This window comes from Spinacia oleracea, chromosome 3, assembly GCF_020520425.1.
Source record: "Spinacia oleracea cultivar Varoflay chromosome 3, BTI_SOV_V1, whole genome shotgun sequence".
Classification (NCBI taxonomy): Eukaryota; Viridiplantae; Streptophyta; class Magnoliopsida; order Caryophyllales; family Amaranthaceae; genus Spinacia; species Spinacia oleracea.
In genome coordinates, this window is record NC_079489.1 from 93,792,755 (window position 1) to 93,813,221 (window position 20,467).

Below are 20,467 nucleotides of genomic sequence, written 5' to 3' on the forward strand. Positions count from 1 at the left end.
AGCTATTATGAAGAAGGTTATTGACTGGTGTTACTTGACTTTCTATGCTGGTATTACTCATACATTGTATTCTCTGTTACATTTCTTATTTTACTATAGTTGCTTCAATTTCATGTTACAGGTTCCTTATATATAGACTAGTGTTACTTGACTTTCTATGCTGGTGGTACCATATATTATTCGTTATTACTTTTCTTGTTTTGTTGCAGTTTCTTTAATTTCATGTTAGATGCATGCCTGGTCCAATGTAAGTGGAGGCCCCGTGCTACTTACCAAAGTTAGGCCCTAAATTAAATGCCTCATCCATTTTTTTCTTATTGACTAATAGAGAAAAGAAAATGTGAGATTTGAAGGGCCCATATCATTCATGTGGGCATTGCAATCCTTTCACACATGACTTTTTTTATATATATATATAATTGGCTATTTTTTCACATTTTGAGGGGCCTTCAAATATTGGGCCCTGTGCTGTGTCCAATTTTAAACATGGTTATGGCCAGGCTTGAATCTCTCTAACAGGCGCATCGCAACTAAGCCACAAAGGTGAACACAGACGTGAAAAATGTACGAATTCACTGGAGTCAAGAATTAGTTTGCTTTCAAATGTGTACAAGATGCCCGATCTAACATTTTTAATCTCCTTCTCTTCACAAGATGAAATTTGTTCTCCACCTCCTTAGTAGATACATTCGATGGAGGCAAAACAAATACAGTACTAAAGATATTTGCATAACTAGGGTTAACCAATATTTCGAAATTTTAAGTCACTTGGCTAAATTCTTATTGCAACAGAGTATGCCAAGGATCAAATACGTACACTCCTGGCTAAAATGGTACAGTTTTAAAGGTATCCGGGAATTCAGACGGGACCCTTTGGCGTCAAAGTTTACAGCTTCATAACCCTCAAGAAACACACCTCCGAAAGAAAGTTTCACTCACATAACCCCCTGCCATAGCACTTCTCACATTCGATTCATACATTTTCGGATTATCCCTCAACACAACAGTTGCATCATGATTTAAAGTGTTAGTGAGTGAATTCCAGCTGGAACCTAGTTGTCATAAGTTGACAACACAACTTAAGTTATAATTATTTTGTAATTACTTTTTAGCATTTTTGTCTTATGCATATTAATGCATATGGGAGTGTTGCCAGCATCAGTACTCGACATCCCTTGTAAAGAAACACTTTTCTCATTTTAAGAAATAAGATTGCTCTTATTTTCCCCTTTACCAAAAGCTAAGTCCTATGCTGATTTCATCTCTAAACCTAAATCTTTTATGGTATCAGAACGGATTACGATCTGCATATTCTGATTCTAAATCAAATTCCGCAGCTATTAATCCCAATTTCTTGAGCTTTTGTTTCATCGAAATTCATACCCATTTTTTGCGATCTTCGTCTTCTTCCTGATTTTCAAAATTTGGCGATTTAGCAACTCATCTATTCGAGTTGTTGTTTTAATCTGCAGCGGAACTTCTTTTTAATTTCAATTTTTTGATTTCTCACAAATCAAACACTAATTCTCTCCAAAAAAAAAATGTTGTCTGAAATTGAAACTACTGCTCCTACTTTAAGCAAAGCTCAAGATCCGACTTCGGTGTATTACTTGCATCATAATGATGCTTCTGGTGTGCAACTCGTTAATACTCCATTTTCTGGAGATAATTTTACTGATTGGAAACGTTCTATGGTCATTGGACTTTCAGCAAGGATCAAATTGAGTTTTGTTGATGGTAGTCTGGCAAAACCGGCTTTGGATTCTCCAGATTTGAAGGTCTGGGAACGCAATAATGATATGATAATCAGTTGGTTCTTGAAAGCTTTGGATCCTACAATAGCTAAGAGTGTATTGTATCTCAAAAGTGCTCGTGAAATTTGGCTAGATCTCCATGAAAGGTATGGCACTACTTCTGGCCCTCAATTTTATGCTGCAGAACAGAAACTTGCTGAAATGTCTTAGAATGAAAATGAAAGTATAGCTGAATTTTTTACAAGAATTAAGGTTGTATGGGATCAGATTGATATTCTTGATTTGATGCCTACTTGTACTTGTGCTGGTTATAGTTGTAGTTTAACTCATAAGCTTCTTAAAGTGCAACAAAGCCAACGATTGATTCATTTCTTGATGAAAGTTGATCCAAAATATGCTAATGTCAAAAGTACAATACTAATGATGCAATCTTTCCCAACTATATCTCAAGCCTATAGACTCTTTATACAAGAGGAAAGACACAGAGAACTTAGTGTGATGACCACACATCATGAACAAGTTGCTTTTGCTGTTGAGCAACAAAGGTTTTCTGATAGACATATACACAAAGGATATAGTCCTTGGCCTAGTTTTCAGAATGCTACAAGGCATGTGTTTGGTCAACATAAGAGCAATGTCTCAGGAAGATTTTACAATCAAGGTGGATACAACAACAGTGGAAATGAATCTTCCGGGAACCACAATAGTAGACTCTCATTTGGAAACAAGAGAAACTCCCTGTTTTCCTGTGACCATTGTAAAATACCTGGTCACATCATGGAACGATGCTTCAAAATCCATGGCTATCCACCGGGTTTCAAGAGCAATAAAGAGAGGAGGATTGCAGCTGCAGCCCATGGTGTAGATGAACAATCTAATAACACCAATGAATTGATTCCGACTAACCTTACTACAGAACAGTATGATACTATGGTGATTTTTGGCAAACAAGATGCAGTTGAGAAAAAAGACGACAACATTCAGTCTGTTCTATCTGGTCCAATATCGGGTTCACTGCCTCCAGCAGTTACTTGGCAGGTACTATTTGCTTACTTTCACAAACTAGTAACAAATGGATACTTGATTCGAGAGCCACTGATAATATGTGCTCTAACTTGGACTCGTTTAATTCGTTCAAAGTTGTTAATGGCATGAATAACAAAATTACCATACCTGATTGAAGGAAATAATGCCCTTGGTCCAAGTATGCATTCTATGTTAAGTCTAATAAGTGCGGTTCAGTATTAATCAACAAGTTAATAATTCAATGAGATCAAGTGAGCTGAATGCCTAGCTAGAGGCCGCTTCAGTTCAAGTGGAATTAATGATATTAATCCACAGCTTACTCTTGAATGAACCCGTAGGGTCACACAAATAGTACGTAAACGGATCAAGTATTTAATGGCATTAAATACTCCATCTATGGATATTCGGAATCGACGGATCTTGGTTTCAGTGGGAGCTGAGATCGTCACAGGCAAGAAATGAATGCTCCGGAAACGATGATATTGCCGGAAACGAAAATATGGATCGTATCGGAAATATAAATATTATCCAAGTCGTAGATGTTGCCGGAAACGGAAACATGGTACGTATCGGAAAATATTATCGGAAATGGAAATATTGCCGGAATCGGAAATATTGCCGGAAACGGAAATATTGTCAGAATCGGAAATATTATCGGAATCGGAAAATAATTCCGGAAACGGAAATATTAAATATTTGTTCGAAACGGAAATTAATTCCGGAATCGGAAATATTAAATATTGTTCGTATCGGAAATGAATTCCGGAATCGGGAAATTAATCGGAAGCGTATCGTACGAATTAGCATCGGACGAGGCCTGCCAGACGAAGGCCCAGCACGAAGCCGGGCCATCGCCCAGCAAGCCAGCGCGCCACAACGCACCAGCCAAGGCTGCGCCAGGCCCACCGCAAGGCAGGCCCAGCGCGCGCCAACGCTGCGGCAGCGTGTGGGCCTCGTGGCAATGGGCTGCGAGCTTGCGGGCTGCGCGCGCGCGCATGGCGCCCCTCGTGGGCTGCTGTGCGTGCGTGTGTGTGTTTGTGAGCTATACGAATCCTAAAGTCATCAGGTTTCGACATATAATTAAATTCCTAAACCTAAAAGGATGAATTAATTAAATAAGAATTCTATTAGGATTCTAGTTTAATTAGTTCGTATCCTAATAGGATAACGATTCCCTTTCCATACCTCTATAAATAAAGGCCTAGGGTCATTATTTTGTATAGAGTATTCAAGTATTCAAAGTGATTTTTGAGAGCAAAAATACAGTCATACAATTGCCTATACTAGCCGAAAATTCTAAGTACCTTAAGGGCGATCCTAGTTGGTCAAGCTTAAGGCGGATCCGGACGTGCTGTGGACTATCTACGGAGGGACGACACTTGGAGTCCTAAAGACTTGTTCTTGTTCGGTTCGGGCGCAGCTAGGGAAGGCACGCAACAAAGTGTATGCATCTAAACTATGCTAAATGATTATGTGTAAATAATATGCTTTCCTGGCTTTATGGTTTTTCCGCATGATTTATGAATTGTCATATGTATCATAACCTCACAGTGGTATCACGAGCCTCTTATTATTTTCATAATCTAAATTGCATGAACATGGTTAAATATTACAAATTTGCAAGAATTAAAAGGGGTGATTAATTTTCGTAATTGTTAATTAATTGCAAATTGCGTTTATTTAATTATACGTACGCAGTTTTTCGGCAGTTTCTTCATTACTCATCCAAATCGAGTGATTTTTGTGTCAATTCCGCATGTAAAAGGCATTCTCATTTTAAGAAATAAGATTGCTCTTATTTTCCCCTTTACCAAAAGCTAAGTCCTATGCTGATTTCATCTCTAAACCTAAATCTTTTATGGTATCAGAGCGGATTACGATCTGCATATTCTGATTCTAAATCAAATTCCGCAGCTATTAATCCCAATTTCTTGAGCTTTTGTTTCATCGAAATTCATACCCATTTTTTGCGATCTTCGTCTTCTTCCTGATTTTCAAAATTTGGCGATTTAGCAACTCATCTATTCGAGTTGTTGTTTTAATCTGCAGCGGAACTTCTTTTTAATTTCAATTTTTTGATTTCTCACAAATCAAACACTAATTCTCTCCAAAAAAAAAATGTTGTCTGAAATTGAAACTACTGCTCCTACTTTAAGCAAAGCTCAAGATCCGACTTCGGTGTATTACTTGCATCATAATGATGCTTCTGGTGTGCAACTCGTTAATACTCCATTTTCTGGAGATAATTTTAGTGATTGGAAACGTTCTATGGTCATTGGACTTTCAGCAAGGATCAAATTGAGTTTTGTTGATGGTAGTCTGGCAAAACCGGCTTTGGATTCTCCAGATTTGAAGGTCTGGGAACGCAATAATGATATGATAATCAGTTGGTTCTTGAAAGCTTTGGATCCTACAATAGCTAAGAGTGTATTGTATCTCAAAAGTGCTCGTGAAATTTGGCTAGATCTCCATGAAAGGTATGGCACTACTTCTGGCCCTCAATTTTATGCTGCAGAACAGAAACTTGCTGAAATGTCTTAGAATGAAAATGAAAGCATAGCTGAATTTTTTACAAGAATTAAGGTTGTATGGGATCAGATTGATATTCTTGATTTGATGCCTACTTGTACTTGTGCTGGTTATAGTTGTAGTTTAACTCATAAGCTTCTTAAAGTGCAACAAAGCCAACTATTGATTCATTTCTTGATGAAAGTTGATCCAAAATATGCTAATGTCAAAAGTACAATACTAATGATGCAATCTTTCCCAACTATATCTCAAGCCTATAGACTCTTTATACAAGAGGAAAGACACAGAGAACTTAGTGTGATGACCACACATCATGAACAAGTTGCTTTTGCTGTTGAGCAACAAAGGTTTTCTGATAGACATATACACAAAGGATATAGTCCTTGGCCTAGTTTTCAGAATGCTACAAGGCATGTGTTTGGTCAACATAAGAGCAATGTCTCAGGAAGATTTTACAATCAAGGTGGATACAACAACAGTGGAAATGAATCTTCCGGGAACCACAATAGTAGACTCTCATTTGGAAACAAGAGAAACTCCCTGTTTTCCTGTGACCATTGTAAAATACCTGGTCACATCATGGAACGATGCTTCAAAATCCATGGCTATCCACCGGGTTTCAAGAGCAATAAAGAGAGGAGGATTGCAGCTGCAGCCCATGGTGTAGATGAACAATCTAATAACACCAATGAATTGATTCCGACTAACCTTACTACAGAACAGTATGATACTATGGTGATTTTTGGCAAACAAGATGCAGTTGAGAAAAAAGACGACAACATTCAGTCTGTTCTATCTGGTCCAATATCGGGTTCACTGCCTCCAGCAGTTACTTGGCAGGTACTATTTGCTTACTTTCACAAACTAGTAACAAATGGATACTTGATTCGGGAGCCACTGATAATATGTGCTCTAACTTGGACTCGTTTAATTCGTTCAAAGTTGTTAATGGCATGAATAACAAAATTACCATACCTGATTGAAGGAAATAATGCCCTTGGTCCAAGTATGCATTCTATGTTAAGTCTAATAAGTGCGGTTCAGTATTAATCAACAAGTTAATAATTCAGTGAGATCAAGTGAGCTGAATGCCTAGCCAGAGGCCGCTTCAGTTCAAGTGGAATTAATGATATTAATCCACAGCTTACTCTTGAATGAACCCGTAGGGTCACACAAATAGTACGTAAACGGATCAAGTATTTAATGGCATTAAATACTCCATCTATGGATATTCGGAATCGACGGATCTTGGTTTCAGTGGGAGCTGAGATCGTCACAGGCAAGAAATGAATGCTCCGGAAACGATGATATTGCCGGAAACGAAAATATGGATCGTATCGGAAATATAAATATTATCCAAGTCGTAGATGTTGCCGGAAACGGAAACATGGTACGTATCGGAAAATATTATCGGAAATGGAAATATTGCCGGAATCGGAAATATTGCCGGAAACGGAAATATTGTCAGAATCGGAAATATTATCGGAATCGGAAAATAATTCCGGAAACGGAAATATTAAATATTTGTTAGAAACGGAAATTAATTCCGGAATCGGAAATATTAAATATTGTTCGTATCGGAAATGAATTCCGGAATCGGGAAATTAATCGGAAGCGTATCGTACGAATTAGCATCGGACGAGGCCTGCCAGACGAAGGCCTAGCACGAAGCCGGGCCATCGCCCAGCAAGCCAGTGCGCCACAACGCACCAGCCAAGGCTGCGCCAGGCCCACCGCAAGGCAGGCCCAGCGCGCGCCAACGCTGCGGCAGCGTGTGGGCCTCGTGGCAATGGGCTGCGAGCTTGCGGGCTGCGCGCGCGCGCATGGCGCCCCTCGTGGGCTGCTGTGCGTGTGTGTGTGTGTTTGTGAGCTATACGAATCCTAAAGTCATCAGGTTTCGACATATAATTAAATTCCTAAACCTAAAAGGATGAATTAATTAAATAAGAATTCTATTAGGATTCTAGTTTAATTAGTTCGTATCCTAATAGGATAACGATTCCCTTTCCATACCTCTATAAATAAAGGCCTAGGGTCATTATTTTGTATAGAGTATTCAAGTATTCAAAGTGATACAATTCAGTCATACAATTGCCTATACTAGCCGAAAATTCTAAGTACCTTAAGGGCGATCCTAGTTGGTCAAGCTTAAGGCGGATCCGGACGTGCTGTGGACTATCTACGGAGGGACGACACTTGGAGTCCTAAAGACTTGTTCTTTTTCGGTTCGGGCGCAGCTAGGGAAGGCACGCAACAAAGTGTATGCATCTAAACTATGCTAAATGATTATGTGTAAATAATATGCTTTCCTGGCTTTATGGTTTTTCCGCATGATTTATGAATTGTCATATGTATCATAACCTCACAGTGGTATCACGAGCCTCTTATTATTTTCATAATCTAAATTGCATGAACATGGTTAAATATTACAAATTTGCAAGAATTAAAAGGGGTGATTAATTTTCGTAATTGTTAATTAATTGCAAATTGCGTTTATTTAATTATACGTACGCAGTTTTTCGGCAGTTTCTTCATTACTCATCCAAATCGAGTGATTTTTGTGTCAATTCCGCATGTAAAAGGCATTCTAAAATTTTGACAAATATAATTTTTTTCGTCCGAACCCAGAATTCTCAAATTCGAAGCCTAACTATGACTTTTCGGAGGTTTTAGTTTTTCGAATGCAAAATTTCGTAAATTTAAGATGTTAAATTAAATATTTGCGATTCTTGTTGATAAATCTTGAATTTTTTATTGACCTACTGTATATGTTTAACAAGTTTGAATGCCTAGCCTTGTTAATTATGCAATCTAATTTGTAATTATGATTAATTTGTTGAAAATTGGAATAATTTAGAATTAATTTGATTTTCATAATTAGTTATAATTTAATTAGATACCTATGATTAAAAACCACCATAAAAATTGTAAATTTAGGTTAAATTTTAAATTTTTATGACCTAGAATTGAATCCATTTAATCGGAAATCAATTAAATAATAAATTTCCGATTTTTCGCCCTAAAATTATGAAATTAATATTATTTATTAATTTGTCATTAATTTTGAATATAAATTTTCAATTTTTTTGCGATTCGCTCATATAACTTGCACGCACAAAGCAATGGACGCTACGTGTTACCCTTAAGGGGTGTTGTATAGTGCGGGCATGTGACGACGAGCAAGGGAGCTCGTCGCCCATGCGGTACGAATGCATTGAGCAAGGCCATGGTGCACGAGCACAAGGCAGCAGCCCTGGCTTGTGTCGTGGGCTGTGTGCAATGGGCGAATGGGCGAGGGCGAGAGCAAGGCACGAGCAGTCGCGTGTGGGCAGCAAGCGAGCTGCGCCACAGCGCGCACTGCCTCGCGCAAGCGTGCGGAGCCTCGCGCGCAGCGAGCGCAAGCTCGCGTGCCACGAGTGCTACGCCCAGCATCGATCGCTCGCGCGCAACGAGCGCTATGGTGCGTGCGACAAGTGCTGCGCCCAGCGATGGCGTGCAGCGTGCTTGTTGCGACGTGCGACGAGCGCTGCGCCCAGCGATGGCAAGCAGCGTGCTTGTTGCGACGTGCGATGAGCGCTGCGCCCAGCGATGGCAAGCAGCTTGCTTGTTGCGACGTGCGACGAGCGCTGCGCCCAGCGATGGGCTGCGGCAGCATGCTTGTTGCGTCGAGCGCTGGCGCGCGCAGCGAGCACCAGCTCGCGTGTTCGATTGATGCCTTGCGATGGTGAGCAGCAGCGATGCGACGCAGCGCATGGGCTGCGCGCACATGGCCAGCAATGGCTGTGTGCGTGTGGCCCATGAGCGTGCGTTGCGTGGGATTGTTGCGTTGCGATTAGATCGTTTTGAAATTTTAATTTGAAATTTTCAGTTTACGTAATTTTAATTAATTTTAAAATTAATAATTTAAATTAATTTCTTGGATTTTAATTTTGAATATTGTAATTATAATAAATTTTATTTATTCTAATTATTTTACTAAAATTAAAATCATGAATTAATTTAAATACGACTGAAATTAAATTAAACTTTTTGGATTCAATTATAAATTTATATGAGCTTTAAATTTTAATTAAATTTGTATGTTTCCGGTTAGACTAGAAATACATTTTTATGTTTAAAATTAGTAAAGCATATGAATTTATTGGTTTAAGTGGGAGCCCTTTTTAGTCATAAACTCTTGATTAGGTCTACAAATCCTTAAGGTTAAAACAACTTGATTAGAATTAATAAGGACTGAATAATTGGTAGATTATTGGTGCCCTTGATTAATTGCTGCAAATGTTTACGTGATGCATAATGTGTTTTACTAACCAGCTATGTGGGCCATTCATGATAATGAATGGGTGAATGGTATATATTGTATATGTACTGTTTTGCAGGTTATGAAGTGACTAGTATGGCCCAAATAGGATAGAAAATATGGTCTACGTACCATTAATTTGAATGTAATTGGTCCAAAGTACCAAAGTTGTTTTTCAATTCAAATATGGTCTGCGTACCATCAAATAGTTGTAATTAGTTTTTAATTATAGCTTATCCTATTTGAAGAAAATGGTGCCTCCCACGGAGATTTTCAAGACGGACTTTGAAGTTAAAGCTTCAAGATAAAGCCGGGCCATACTAGATCACATTTATCTTATGCATGTTTTAAGTTATTTATTGCTTTTAAATATGTCTTAAATATGCATGAGATTGTGGCTTGATTATGTTGCATGATTAAGGATTTTAGTTCACTTAAAATCTAACCAACATAGTAAGAGCTTTAAGTTCCAAACTTAAAAATTGAGTTAAAAGGTGCCATGCCAAAATATACACTTGCTTGGATATCCTTTACATCAATCTAGTAATAGTTTTCGCTCAGCGAGGTGTTACTTATTGGTCCTAAAGGGGCAAGGTACACAAATAATTGTGAGTACATGTTAGTTTTGGTGAAACTCAACGATATAAGTAAGGAGTCCTTTTATGTCGTGGCAAAATCGATAGGTTTACCTAATAAGTGCTTAGACGTACCTATCAACCAAGAATAGTTTCTAGACTATTAGCAAAAGGCTTTTGCTTACCTAAGATGTTTTAGGATTAAGTCGACAAACTGTGCTTAGTTCTTCAATGATTTTAGGATCTTGGAATCATTTTATTCACACCTGCCGGAACAATAAACTCGAATAAAATGCTAATGACTTGTTTAAATTACATGATTGCTTTAATTTTCAAGTTATTATTCATGATAAATGTTTAGACTTTGCATGCTTCAATGTATGTTTTAATTATTGTTTATAATTAAATATCTTGCACTGCAATAAATCCTTTTAGAAAGGTAACAGTAAATTTCCTCGATTGGTAGTGAATTCAAGAACGATTCACGGAAATGAGAGAAAATGAGCAATTTAAAATGTACGTTTCTTATAGCGACTTTTATGGTTGTTTTCGAACATCAAAGTCGAATGGCAAACCAATTGGTGCTTGTGAATTCAAAATACACTGTAGTTTTGAGATCATAAAGCATTGAGCTTAAACGCTCAGCTTTACCAATGGTTAACAACCTAAACATCTTTGTCCATTTAATTCTCGAATGAGTCTAGTCCCTAGACATTCAAATAGATCGATGCTTAGAGAACTTTAGAAGCTTCTGGTAAGATCATCTAGTTGAAACAAAATATTCAACATAAATTAAAATGGTAAGAACCTTGTTGGAATGACATTGGACATGTCTAACAAAGTATAAAAGTCAACACTAGAGAATTCAATTCTTAAGACTATAAGAAAGAGTACGAGAAATAGGAAAACAAGGAACAAATGAAAGGAATTTACAATTCCGTTTCTACCTATAAGTTTATGTTTAAAGAGAAGTGACCTAGCAATCAAACTTCCTTGGTATCATATACCGCTTGAGGTTCTTACTTCGGTAATAACTCAAACAATGGAAGCTAGGCTACACTAATGGCCTACAAGTGGGAAATGAAGCATGGTAATGCTAGATTAGTTGTAGGGTCATCTAGTTTGTTTTAAGTCCTTTCAAAGGCTGGAACTTAATGGCTATTTTGTTCCATGATCAACAAACCTAAAATTTCTGTTTTCAAACACAGAAAGACTCACATTCAAGGAAAACAAAAACAATGTTTGTTTGTTTATTTGAATGAAATGGTCAATTACAGGTTGAGTCAATATGCTTGATTAAAACAAACAACTCTTTAAAGAACTTTACTAGGTTCAAATCAACCCCTTGATTTGAGTTCCACTAAATCTTTGGCATTATTGCTTAGACCATATCAACAAGTTAACATTCAAAAGCTCTATTTTGATGGACTTTTGAAAGTTCATTGATTTCTAGATCAATTTAAGACGACTAGTCTTACTTGTTGAAAGTAACAAAAGATATGAACTATTGTTAGAATGCCTAGACAATAGAGTTCAAAGCTAAAGAAAGATTTTATGACTTTATATGGATTTGAGTGAATATAGGTTTATTTACTCAAATGTGATATAAGTTGAATCTGTTTGGCTAGTTCAAAGATTCAGAAGTATAAAATCCACTTGGCAAGAAATCATAAAGATCTAGGTTAGATCATGTTGATGATTACTTGAGACCAAATATGATCATCAATGATTGTGTGTTGTAATTTCACAATCTAGGTCCATAAGATATGGCATATCTAAGTTGGAATGATCGAAGTCAATTAGTACTTGATTCGATCAATGATGAATCATAAAGAATTTTCCTATAATTTCTAAAACAAAATGCTCAACTACCACCAAACTAAACCAAATTCGTCAAAGCTATTGAAAAGTAATTTCAGAATATCTTTTCATAATATATCTAAAGAGTTCCTAAACTCAGTGGGAGCTTAGTGTTTGTTATTCAACAAACTAAGGCCCAAGTATAGATATATGTTTCATTGTGATTTATTCAAATGAGACACAAGGGTATTGTTTCTACCACGAATTTTTGAGAACATAATGTTTGTTTGCTCGAAATAATGTCCTTTTGGAGATTCGTTTCCAAAATGACAAGTGGGAGAAAATAGACCTCGAAAGTTTTCGAGGCGAACAACAAACATAAACGGACATTCCGGAGGCTTTTCGAAGTGCTTCAGAAAATCCGAACTTATTCTTTAAAGACTTTTAGAAGTGGCTTTAAAGAATAGACATCTCTTAGAAGACTTTACAAGTGCTTCAAGGAGAACAGAATATTCAAAGGACTTTCAAGTGGCTATTGATATTCTATTGTTTGATGTTCTATACCCAAGTAGGCATAGAGTTCAAGTCACTGAAACTATGAGATTCTTCTATTAAATAGTGAAGAATCATGGAGTTCAGGTCACTGAAGCTATGCGATTTTTCTATTAGATAGTGAAGAAACCTACAACTTGCAGTCAAACTATTATCATGTAGATTAATGAGTTTGTGACTTGTAAGAAAGCTATGACGAAACCCAGATTCCCTAAAATGGTTAGAGGCCATATATAGACTCAATGTTTTAAATGGTTAGAGGCCATAAAACATACTCAATGTTTTTGATGACAAAATTGAATTTTGTTGATTTGCAAGAATAAGTTAACACCTATTGGTTGCAAATTGGTTTTAAGGATAAAAACCATCAAACATGAAATTGTGTTCACACACAAAGCTAGATTAGTTGCTAAAGGTTACAAGCAAATTCACGATGTGGATTGTGTTGAAACCTCATGCAAAATCGTAATGCTTCAAGTCTATAATTCAAGCAATGATTGCATATTGGTAAATATGGCAATTGGATGACAAAACGTATTCCTCAATCAAATGTTGGAAGAAAACTATGTACATGGCATGTCATAGGATTTATGGATCCAAATAATGCTTGAAATGAATGCTAGCTTAAGAAATCTAAGTATAGATTTAAGCAAGCAATTGGTTATTAGAAATGTATTTTAGTGAAGCTAATAAGTATTTTAGTTTCATAAAATGTACATGATTCTTATAGATATATAAGAAGTTTAGTGGGAGTACATAAAACTTAATTGGTCCTATGTGTATCACACACATATCTCTCTATTGTGAAATAACATTCAAATGCTAATGACTTAGATTTGAAATTATTCATCAATGATGGACCAAGGCGAAACTTAGTACATACTGGGTATTAAGATCTATTTACAAAGATCTTATATTATTGTTTTGGATTAAGTAATGGCATTTACTAAATCAAACACGAAATACTCCATTGGAGATATTCGACCCATGTGAATAAATCCAAGTAAAGAATGTTTGAACTATGTATAAGCATTTACTAAGTTAAACATCAAAGGATCTGAGTAAGATTATTAACCTATATTATATGTCAAAGAATTTAGCTGGATTTAGTATCTACTGAAACTAGATGAGCTAAAGTTGCATGAATAGAATTCAATTGGAATTATTCTGCAAAAGAATTTATCATGTATGATATAATATGAGGATCGCCAAAAACGTATCGTATGACTTTAGGCATGACGAACATATACCAATCTCTATTGATCTAAGTAAAGATCAATTAGATTGAGATTAAGAATACTTATGGTACTTGAAAAGGTACATAGGAATAGTTCTTGATTCAAGGAAATAAAGATATGCTAAATATTGATGCTACACGCATAAACACTGGCAAAGGATCAAGCAAAGACCCTTTGGAGTTAACCATTGATAAGGACGAGCTATAGAGCATCGTGTTTTGAAATGGCAACATGGATTGGAGACCATGAATTGTTGCGTGGGAAATTAAATATTAATTTCTATGTTCTAAGATACAGCTGGAAAGTCTTCCACATATCTGTGAACTGCTTGGATAAGCAAATCCAAACAAAGCATCACTAGCAACCTAAACAGCTGAAGTAAAAGTACTTATTGCCTAAGAAGCAATAAAACAGAGTTGTTTTTATTAATGAGTTCTTCATTGAACTTGGGTGGATCACATGTCTGCTAACTTGATGGTTCTTCATTGCAAAATGCGTAGAACCACTATCGAAGTAAGAAAGACTAGATCACATAATAAACAAACTCAAAAGATCTTATCATCATATCTCGAAGAACATTCGATGAAAAGGATATTAAGATTGGCAAAGCATGATAACTAAACCTATGCAACAAGTGAGAAGCAACACTCACGTTGTAGCACTGGAAATCAAGCATAGCTTTGAATTCCATGAAATGTTTTAAAGATGGGTTTGAGGTCCATGGTTATAAACATTGGGGTTGAACATTTATCATATATGAAATGTATTTTCATATTCCATTTAATCTTGGTTTAGTATTAAATGATGAGTCCCTTCAAATTTGACGATATATTCAAGATAGACTGTCAGGACCAGTCCTGTGACTAAGAAATGTCTATCAAGTGAACTTGAATGTCAAAAGTTGAAAATGGTCCCTGGTCGGAGTTTTCTATAAAATTGGACGCATAGAAAATGTTAGACGATTAGAATGCAAGATGACTAGTAGTTCTGTTTCTTGAATTATGTGGACATGGCAATGTCATAATCATTTGCATAGATACTTACTTTGGGAAGACTAGTATCGGACAAGACCTATGAAACTTTACTGTAAGAGATGAAAATCTGTCATAAGTAAATTTCATTAAAATTAATAGACACTAAATCCTCAATACCTAAGTGAGTTGAGATTACTTGTTTGAGAACTGGTTGCTTTGACGTTGACCAACCGTCGCACCGTAAAAGGAGGCTATAAAGGCAACGCTCAGGTAATCACCTATCAAACGAAGTCTAATCTCAAGATCGCAAGATTGGGATTGTCCTCCCATAAATCGGGATGAGATGCTTAAAAGTTGTACAAGGCCACTCGGAGAGCTAGAAACTGTGAAATGCATGGCCGTGCTCGGATGAATCATAGGCTATGATTATCTGTCTATTTGATCAGTTGAACTCTGAAACCGAGGAACACCTCTGGACATAATAAGGATGACAACTCTTACCTTATGTTCAAGAGCAAGCATCGAGCGACAAAGGAATTAGGAAATGCACACTTGTCCCTAAGGACAAGTGGGAGACTGAAGGAAATAATGCCCTTGGTCCAAGTATGCATTCTATGTTAAGTCTAATAAGTGCGGTTCAGTATTAATCAACAAGTTAATAATTCAGTGAGATCAAGTGAGCTGAATGCCTAGCTAGAGGCCGCTTCAGTTCAAGTGGAATTAATGATATTAATCCACAGCTTACTCTTGACTGAACCCGTAGGGTTACACAAATAGTACGTAAACGGATGGAGTATTTAATGCTATGGATATTCGGAATCGACGGATCTTGGTTTCAGTGGGAGCTGAGATCGTCACAGGCAAGAAATGAATGCTCCGGAAACGATGATATTGCCGGAAACGAAAATATGGATCGTATCGGAAATATAAATATTATCCAAGTCGTAGATGTTGCCGGAAACGGAAACATGGTACGTATCGGAAAATATTATCGGAAATGGAAATATTGCCGGAATCGGAAATATTGTCGGAAACGGAAATATTGTCAGAATCGGAAATATTATCGGAATCGGAAAATAATTCCGGAAACGGAAATATTAAATATTTGTTCGAAACGGAAAATAATTCCGGAATCGGAAATATTAAATATTGTTCGTATCAGAAATGAATTCCGGAATCGGGAAATTAATCGGAAGCGTATCGTACGAATTAGCATCGGACGAGGCCTGCCAGACGAAGGCCCAACACGAAGCCGGGCCATCGCCCAGCAAGCCAGCGCGCCACAACGCACCAGCCAAGGCTGGGCCAGGCCCACCGCAAGGCAGGCCCAGCGCGCGCCAACGCTGCGGCAGCGTGTGGGCCTCGTGGCAATGGGCTGCGAGCTCGCGGGCTGCGCGCGCGCGCATGGCGCCCCTCGTGGGCTGCTGTGCGTGCGTGTGTTTGTTTGTGAGCTATACGAATCCTAAAGTCATCAGGTTTCGACATATAATTAAATTCCTAAACCTAAAAGGATGAATTAATTAAATAAGAATTCTATTAGGATTCTAGTTTAATTAATTCGTATCCTAATAGGATAACGATTCCCTTTCCATACCTCTATAAATAAAGGCCTAGGGTCATTATTTTGTATAGAGTATTCAAGTATTCAAAGTGATTTTTGAGAGCAAAAATTCAGTCATACAATTGCCTATACTAGCCGAAAATTCTAAGTACCTTAAGGGCGATCCTAGTTGGTCAAGCTTAAGGTGGATCCGGGCGTGCTGTGGACTATCTACGGAGGGACGACACTTGGAGTCCTAAAGACTTGTTCTTGTTCGGTTCGGGCGTAGCTAGGGAAGGCACGCAACAAAGTGTATGCATCTAAACTATGCTAAATGAATATGTGTAAATAATATGCTTTCCTGGCTTTATGGTTTTTTCGCATGATTTATGAATTGTCATATGTATCATAACCTAACACTGATGGCTCTAAGGTGCTTGTTCAACACATAGGAAATTTTTTCCAAGGAAATCAGATTGAACTGAATCATGTCTTACATGTCCCTGGTTTTCAATTTAATTTGATATCTGTTCCTAAACTGTGTAAGGATATGAACTGTACAGTAACCTTTACTGACAGTAAATGCTTACTTCAGGGCCTTTCAATGAACAAGCCTCTTGTGCTTGATGAATTGATATCTGGTCTATACAGCCTCTCGGAAGCTTTGATCAATCCAAGGTCTTCTTCTATCCTTCCTGGTTCTTCTATTCATGCTTCAATAAATTCTGCTTGCTTCAATGCTTTACAAAATGCAAAATTGTGGCACTTGAGATTAGGTCACATGCCTTTTGACAAAATAAAGAGTGTCAACGGCTCTCTTGATGTGAAGAGTTGTGTAGCGGACAATTTATGTCAAATTTTTCCCATGGCTAAACAACCTAGATTGTCTTTTCCAACTAGTTCAATTAAAACATCTAGGCCTTTTGAGTTGTAACACTTAGATGTTTGGGGTACCTATCAGAATTCTACACAAAACGGTTGTAAATACTTTCTTACCATAGTAGATGATTTTACCCGAACAACCTGGACTCATTTGATGAAATACAAATCTGATTCTGTTGCTCTCCTTGATCAATTTATTTGTTTTGTTGAAAAACAGTTTTGTACTTCCGTTCTTTGTCTTAGAAGTGATAATGCTCAAGAACTTTGTGAGGGTGATATGAAAAAGATATTCTTGGCTAAAGTCATAGAGCACCAAAGATCTTGTGTAGACACACCTCCGCAAAACAGTGTAGTTGAAAGAAAACATCGACACCTCTTAGAAATAGCTAGGGCTTTGTACTTTCAATCTAGAGTTCCTTTACAGTTTTGCGGTGAGTGCATCCTCGATGCTACTTATCTCATAAATAGAATGCCTCTTAAAAGCATAGATTTTTAAACTCCTTTGCTAAACTCTATGGAATATCAAAAAATCTTGATCATCTTCGGGTTTTTGGTTGCCTTTGTTATGTCTCTACTCTAAAATCTCATAGATTAAAATTTGAACCAAGAGCAAATCCTTGTGTCTTCTTAGGCTATTCTCCGGGACAAAAGGGATACAAAGTGTTCAATTTAGTGACAAACAAGATGGTCGTGTCTAGAAATGTCAGATTTGAAGCCTGTCACTCTTCATTGCAATAACCAGTCAGCATTACATATTGTGAAGAACCCGGTATTTCATGAACGCACAAAACATATCGAGATTGATTGCCACTTTACCAGAGATAAAGTTCTTGAAGGTTTGATTCAACTAACTTATTTTCCTACTCAATCACAACTTGCTGATCTGTTTACCAAAGTACTTCCAGGACCTCAACATCGATACTTGCTTTCCAAACTAGGAATAACTAATTCTCAGTCATCTCCTAGTTTGAGGGGGGGGTGTTAGTGAGTGTATTCCAGCTGGAACCTAGTTGTCATAAGTTGACAACACAAATTAAGTTATAATTATTTTGTAATTACTTTTTAGCATTTTTGTCTTATGCATATTAATGCATATGGGAGTGTTGCCAGCATCAGTACTCGACCTCCCTTGTAAAGAAACACTTTTCTCATTTTAAGAAATAAGATTGCTCTTATTTTCCCCTTTACCAAAAGCTAAGTCCTATGCTGATTTCATCTCTAATCCTAAATCTTTTATAAAGGGTCTTCGTAGTTTGGTTGCTGCACACATAAATCCCACTATAATGCAATATATGAATTTATAAAAAACAAACAACTTTCTAAATAAAGGGAAATATTAGTACCGTGAAGAGGTGATACAACCCATAGATGGCAATGTTTACATTCAATACATGTTTCCAGTCTTCTCTTAGAATGTTAAGGCATACATTACCCTCCAAGTCGATGTTAGGATGATATACCTGCCGGACGCATATGAAAAGTCAGAAAACTGAAAAACATCCATGAATGCACAATTTAATTATGTAACATAAGACAGTATTCCGCGTAGAATCATTCTATTTACCTTTGTCTTGCTCTTAACCTTGGGAGGCTCATAAGGGTATACATATTGAACTTGGAAGGTAAACACAAATGTGCCACCTCTGCAATCAAAATACCCATAGCCAAAACATCAGTATACTATGTCAACTAGATAAAAAGAAAGAAGCAAGGAATGATTAGGAAGAATAGCAAAATGAAATGCAAATGAAGTTCAATGATCCAATTAGAAATATTATTTCAATCAAACTCCATCCTCTCTCTACCCCACATGGCTATTACAAGCAAAAAGAGAAGAAAGAATGAAGCAGAGTTGATGGATAAGAGATGATGAAGGAAACAAAACAAGATCAAGAGAAATCAAACAAGTAACTAATGATATAATTTACAAGGGAACTGCAAATACTAAGCACTAGTAGGCAATAGCCTATGTGTTATGACTGGTATTAAGAGAAGATGGCAGTTGTGACGCAAACAGATTTTTACTAAAAGAGACACTTACAAATGTTATAACGGATGCAAAGAAAGATTAAATAACGCAATAAAGAGCGCAGAGATTTAACGTGATTCACTAACAATGTGTTAGCTACGTCCACAGGCAGAGGGGAGGAAAATTTTATTGATCTTGAGGAGTACTGATTACAGAGTACAACTAGGTTATGACCTAGAGAGTTTATAAAGTACTCTCTAAACAGATGCGGAAAGACAGATAATCCTAGTCCAGAATAACAGATACCGTAAAGTTTGGGGGCGTTGCCCCTGCACCTGGACTCGCTTACCAGGCAGCAAGATCCCCGTGCTGGGGCGTTGTAGTAAGGGGCTTGACCGATTCAAGACATTATTCTAACAAATCTCCACCTTGACTTGAATCCTCTCACAAATACAAGATGTACCAGATACACCATTATAATGCCTGATGTACCAGAAACTCTCTGCCTCAGATTTTTCCCTCAAAAGGGCAATCAACAACTCCTAACATTTATCAAGTTCAAACAGTGTTGAAACTTGATATGTGGAACTGACTTGGTGAACATATCGGCTGGGTTATCATCAGTACCCACTTTGTTCACCTTAATTCTCTTCTCACTTCTCAGAAAATGATACCTTACATCGGTGTGCTTAGTCCTCTCATGATGGACTTGATCCTTAGCTAAACAGATTGCACTTAGACTATCACAATACACTATAACCTAATCATGATGTAGACCCAAATCACTGACCAACCCTTTCAACCATATTTCCTCTTTTGCTGCTTCTGTCAATGCTATGTACTCTGCTTATGTAATAGAAAAAGTCACCGTATGTTGCAAAGTAGCTTTCCAACTGACCAACCCTTTCAACTACTGGCCAACTCTTTCAATCACTGACCAACCCTTTCAATCACTGACCAACTCTTTCAACCATATTCCCTCTTTTGCTGCTTCTGTCAATACCATGTACTCTGCTTCTGTAGTAGACAAAGTCACCGTAGGTTGGAAAGTAGCTTTCTAACTGACAACTGACCCACCAAGAGTGAAAGCATAACCAGTCATAGATCTTCTACTGTCAACATCTCCAGCATAACCTGAGTCTGAAAACCCTGTCACCAAACACTCTGTATTACCTCCATAAATGAGACCAACATCAGATGTACCTTTAAGGTACCAAAAAATCCTCTTCACAGCTTGCCAATGCTCTTTTCCAGGTTCACCCATAAACCTACTAACAACACTAACAGACTGTGCCAGGTCAGGTCTAGTGCAGACCATTGCATACATT

At 37.3% G+C, this 20,467-nt stretch overlaps 1 protein-coding gene across 1 annotated transcript; it reads right to left on the reverse strand.

Moving 5' to 3' along the window:
* Positions 1-903: 903 nt before the first annotated feature.
* LOC130469877 (uncharacterized) lies at positions 904-20,145 on the reverse strand. Its single transcript, XM_056839395.1, has 8 exons — positions 20,098-20,145; positions 19,780-19,899; positions 19,558-19,681; positions 18,976-19,081; positions 18,735-18,813; positions 18,514-18,630; positions 18,412-18,430; positions 904-1,025 (listed from the first exon to the last, which is right to left on the reverse strand). The coding sequence occupies exons 1-8, from the start codon at positions 20,143-20,145 to the stop codon at positions 904-906; spliced, it is 735 nt and encodes a 244-aa protein (XP_056695373.1).
* Between the last annotated feature and the right edge of the window lie 322 nt (positions 20,146-20,467).

Bases quoted from the DNA above. Each gene is read 5' to 3' on its own strand.
- LOC130469877 (XM_056839395.1), bottom strand. From the start codon at position 20,145: ATGGTATTGACAGAAGCAGCAAAAGAGGGAATATGGTTGAAAGAGTTG. The intron at 19,900-20,097 runs GTCAGTGATTGA...CATCATGATTAG, and splicing joins GAATATGGTTGAAAGAGTTG to GTTATAGTGTATTGTGATAG. The intron at 19,082-19,557 runs GTTAGAATAATG...TTATATCATTAG, and splicing joins TCAAGTCAAGGTGGAGATTT to TTACTTGTTTGATTTCTCTT.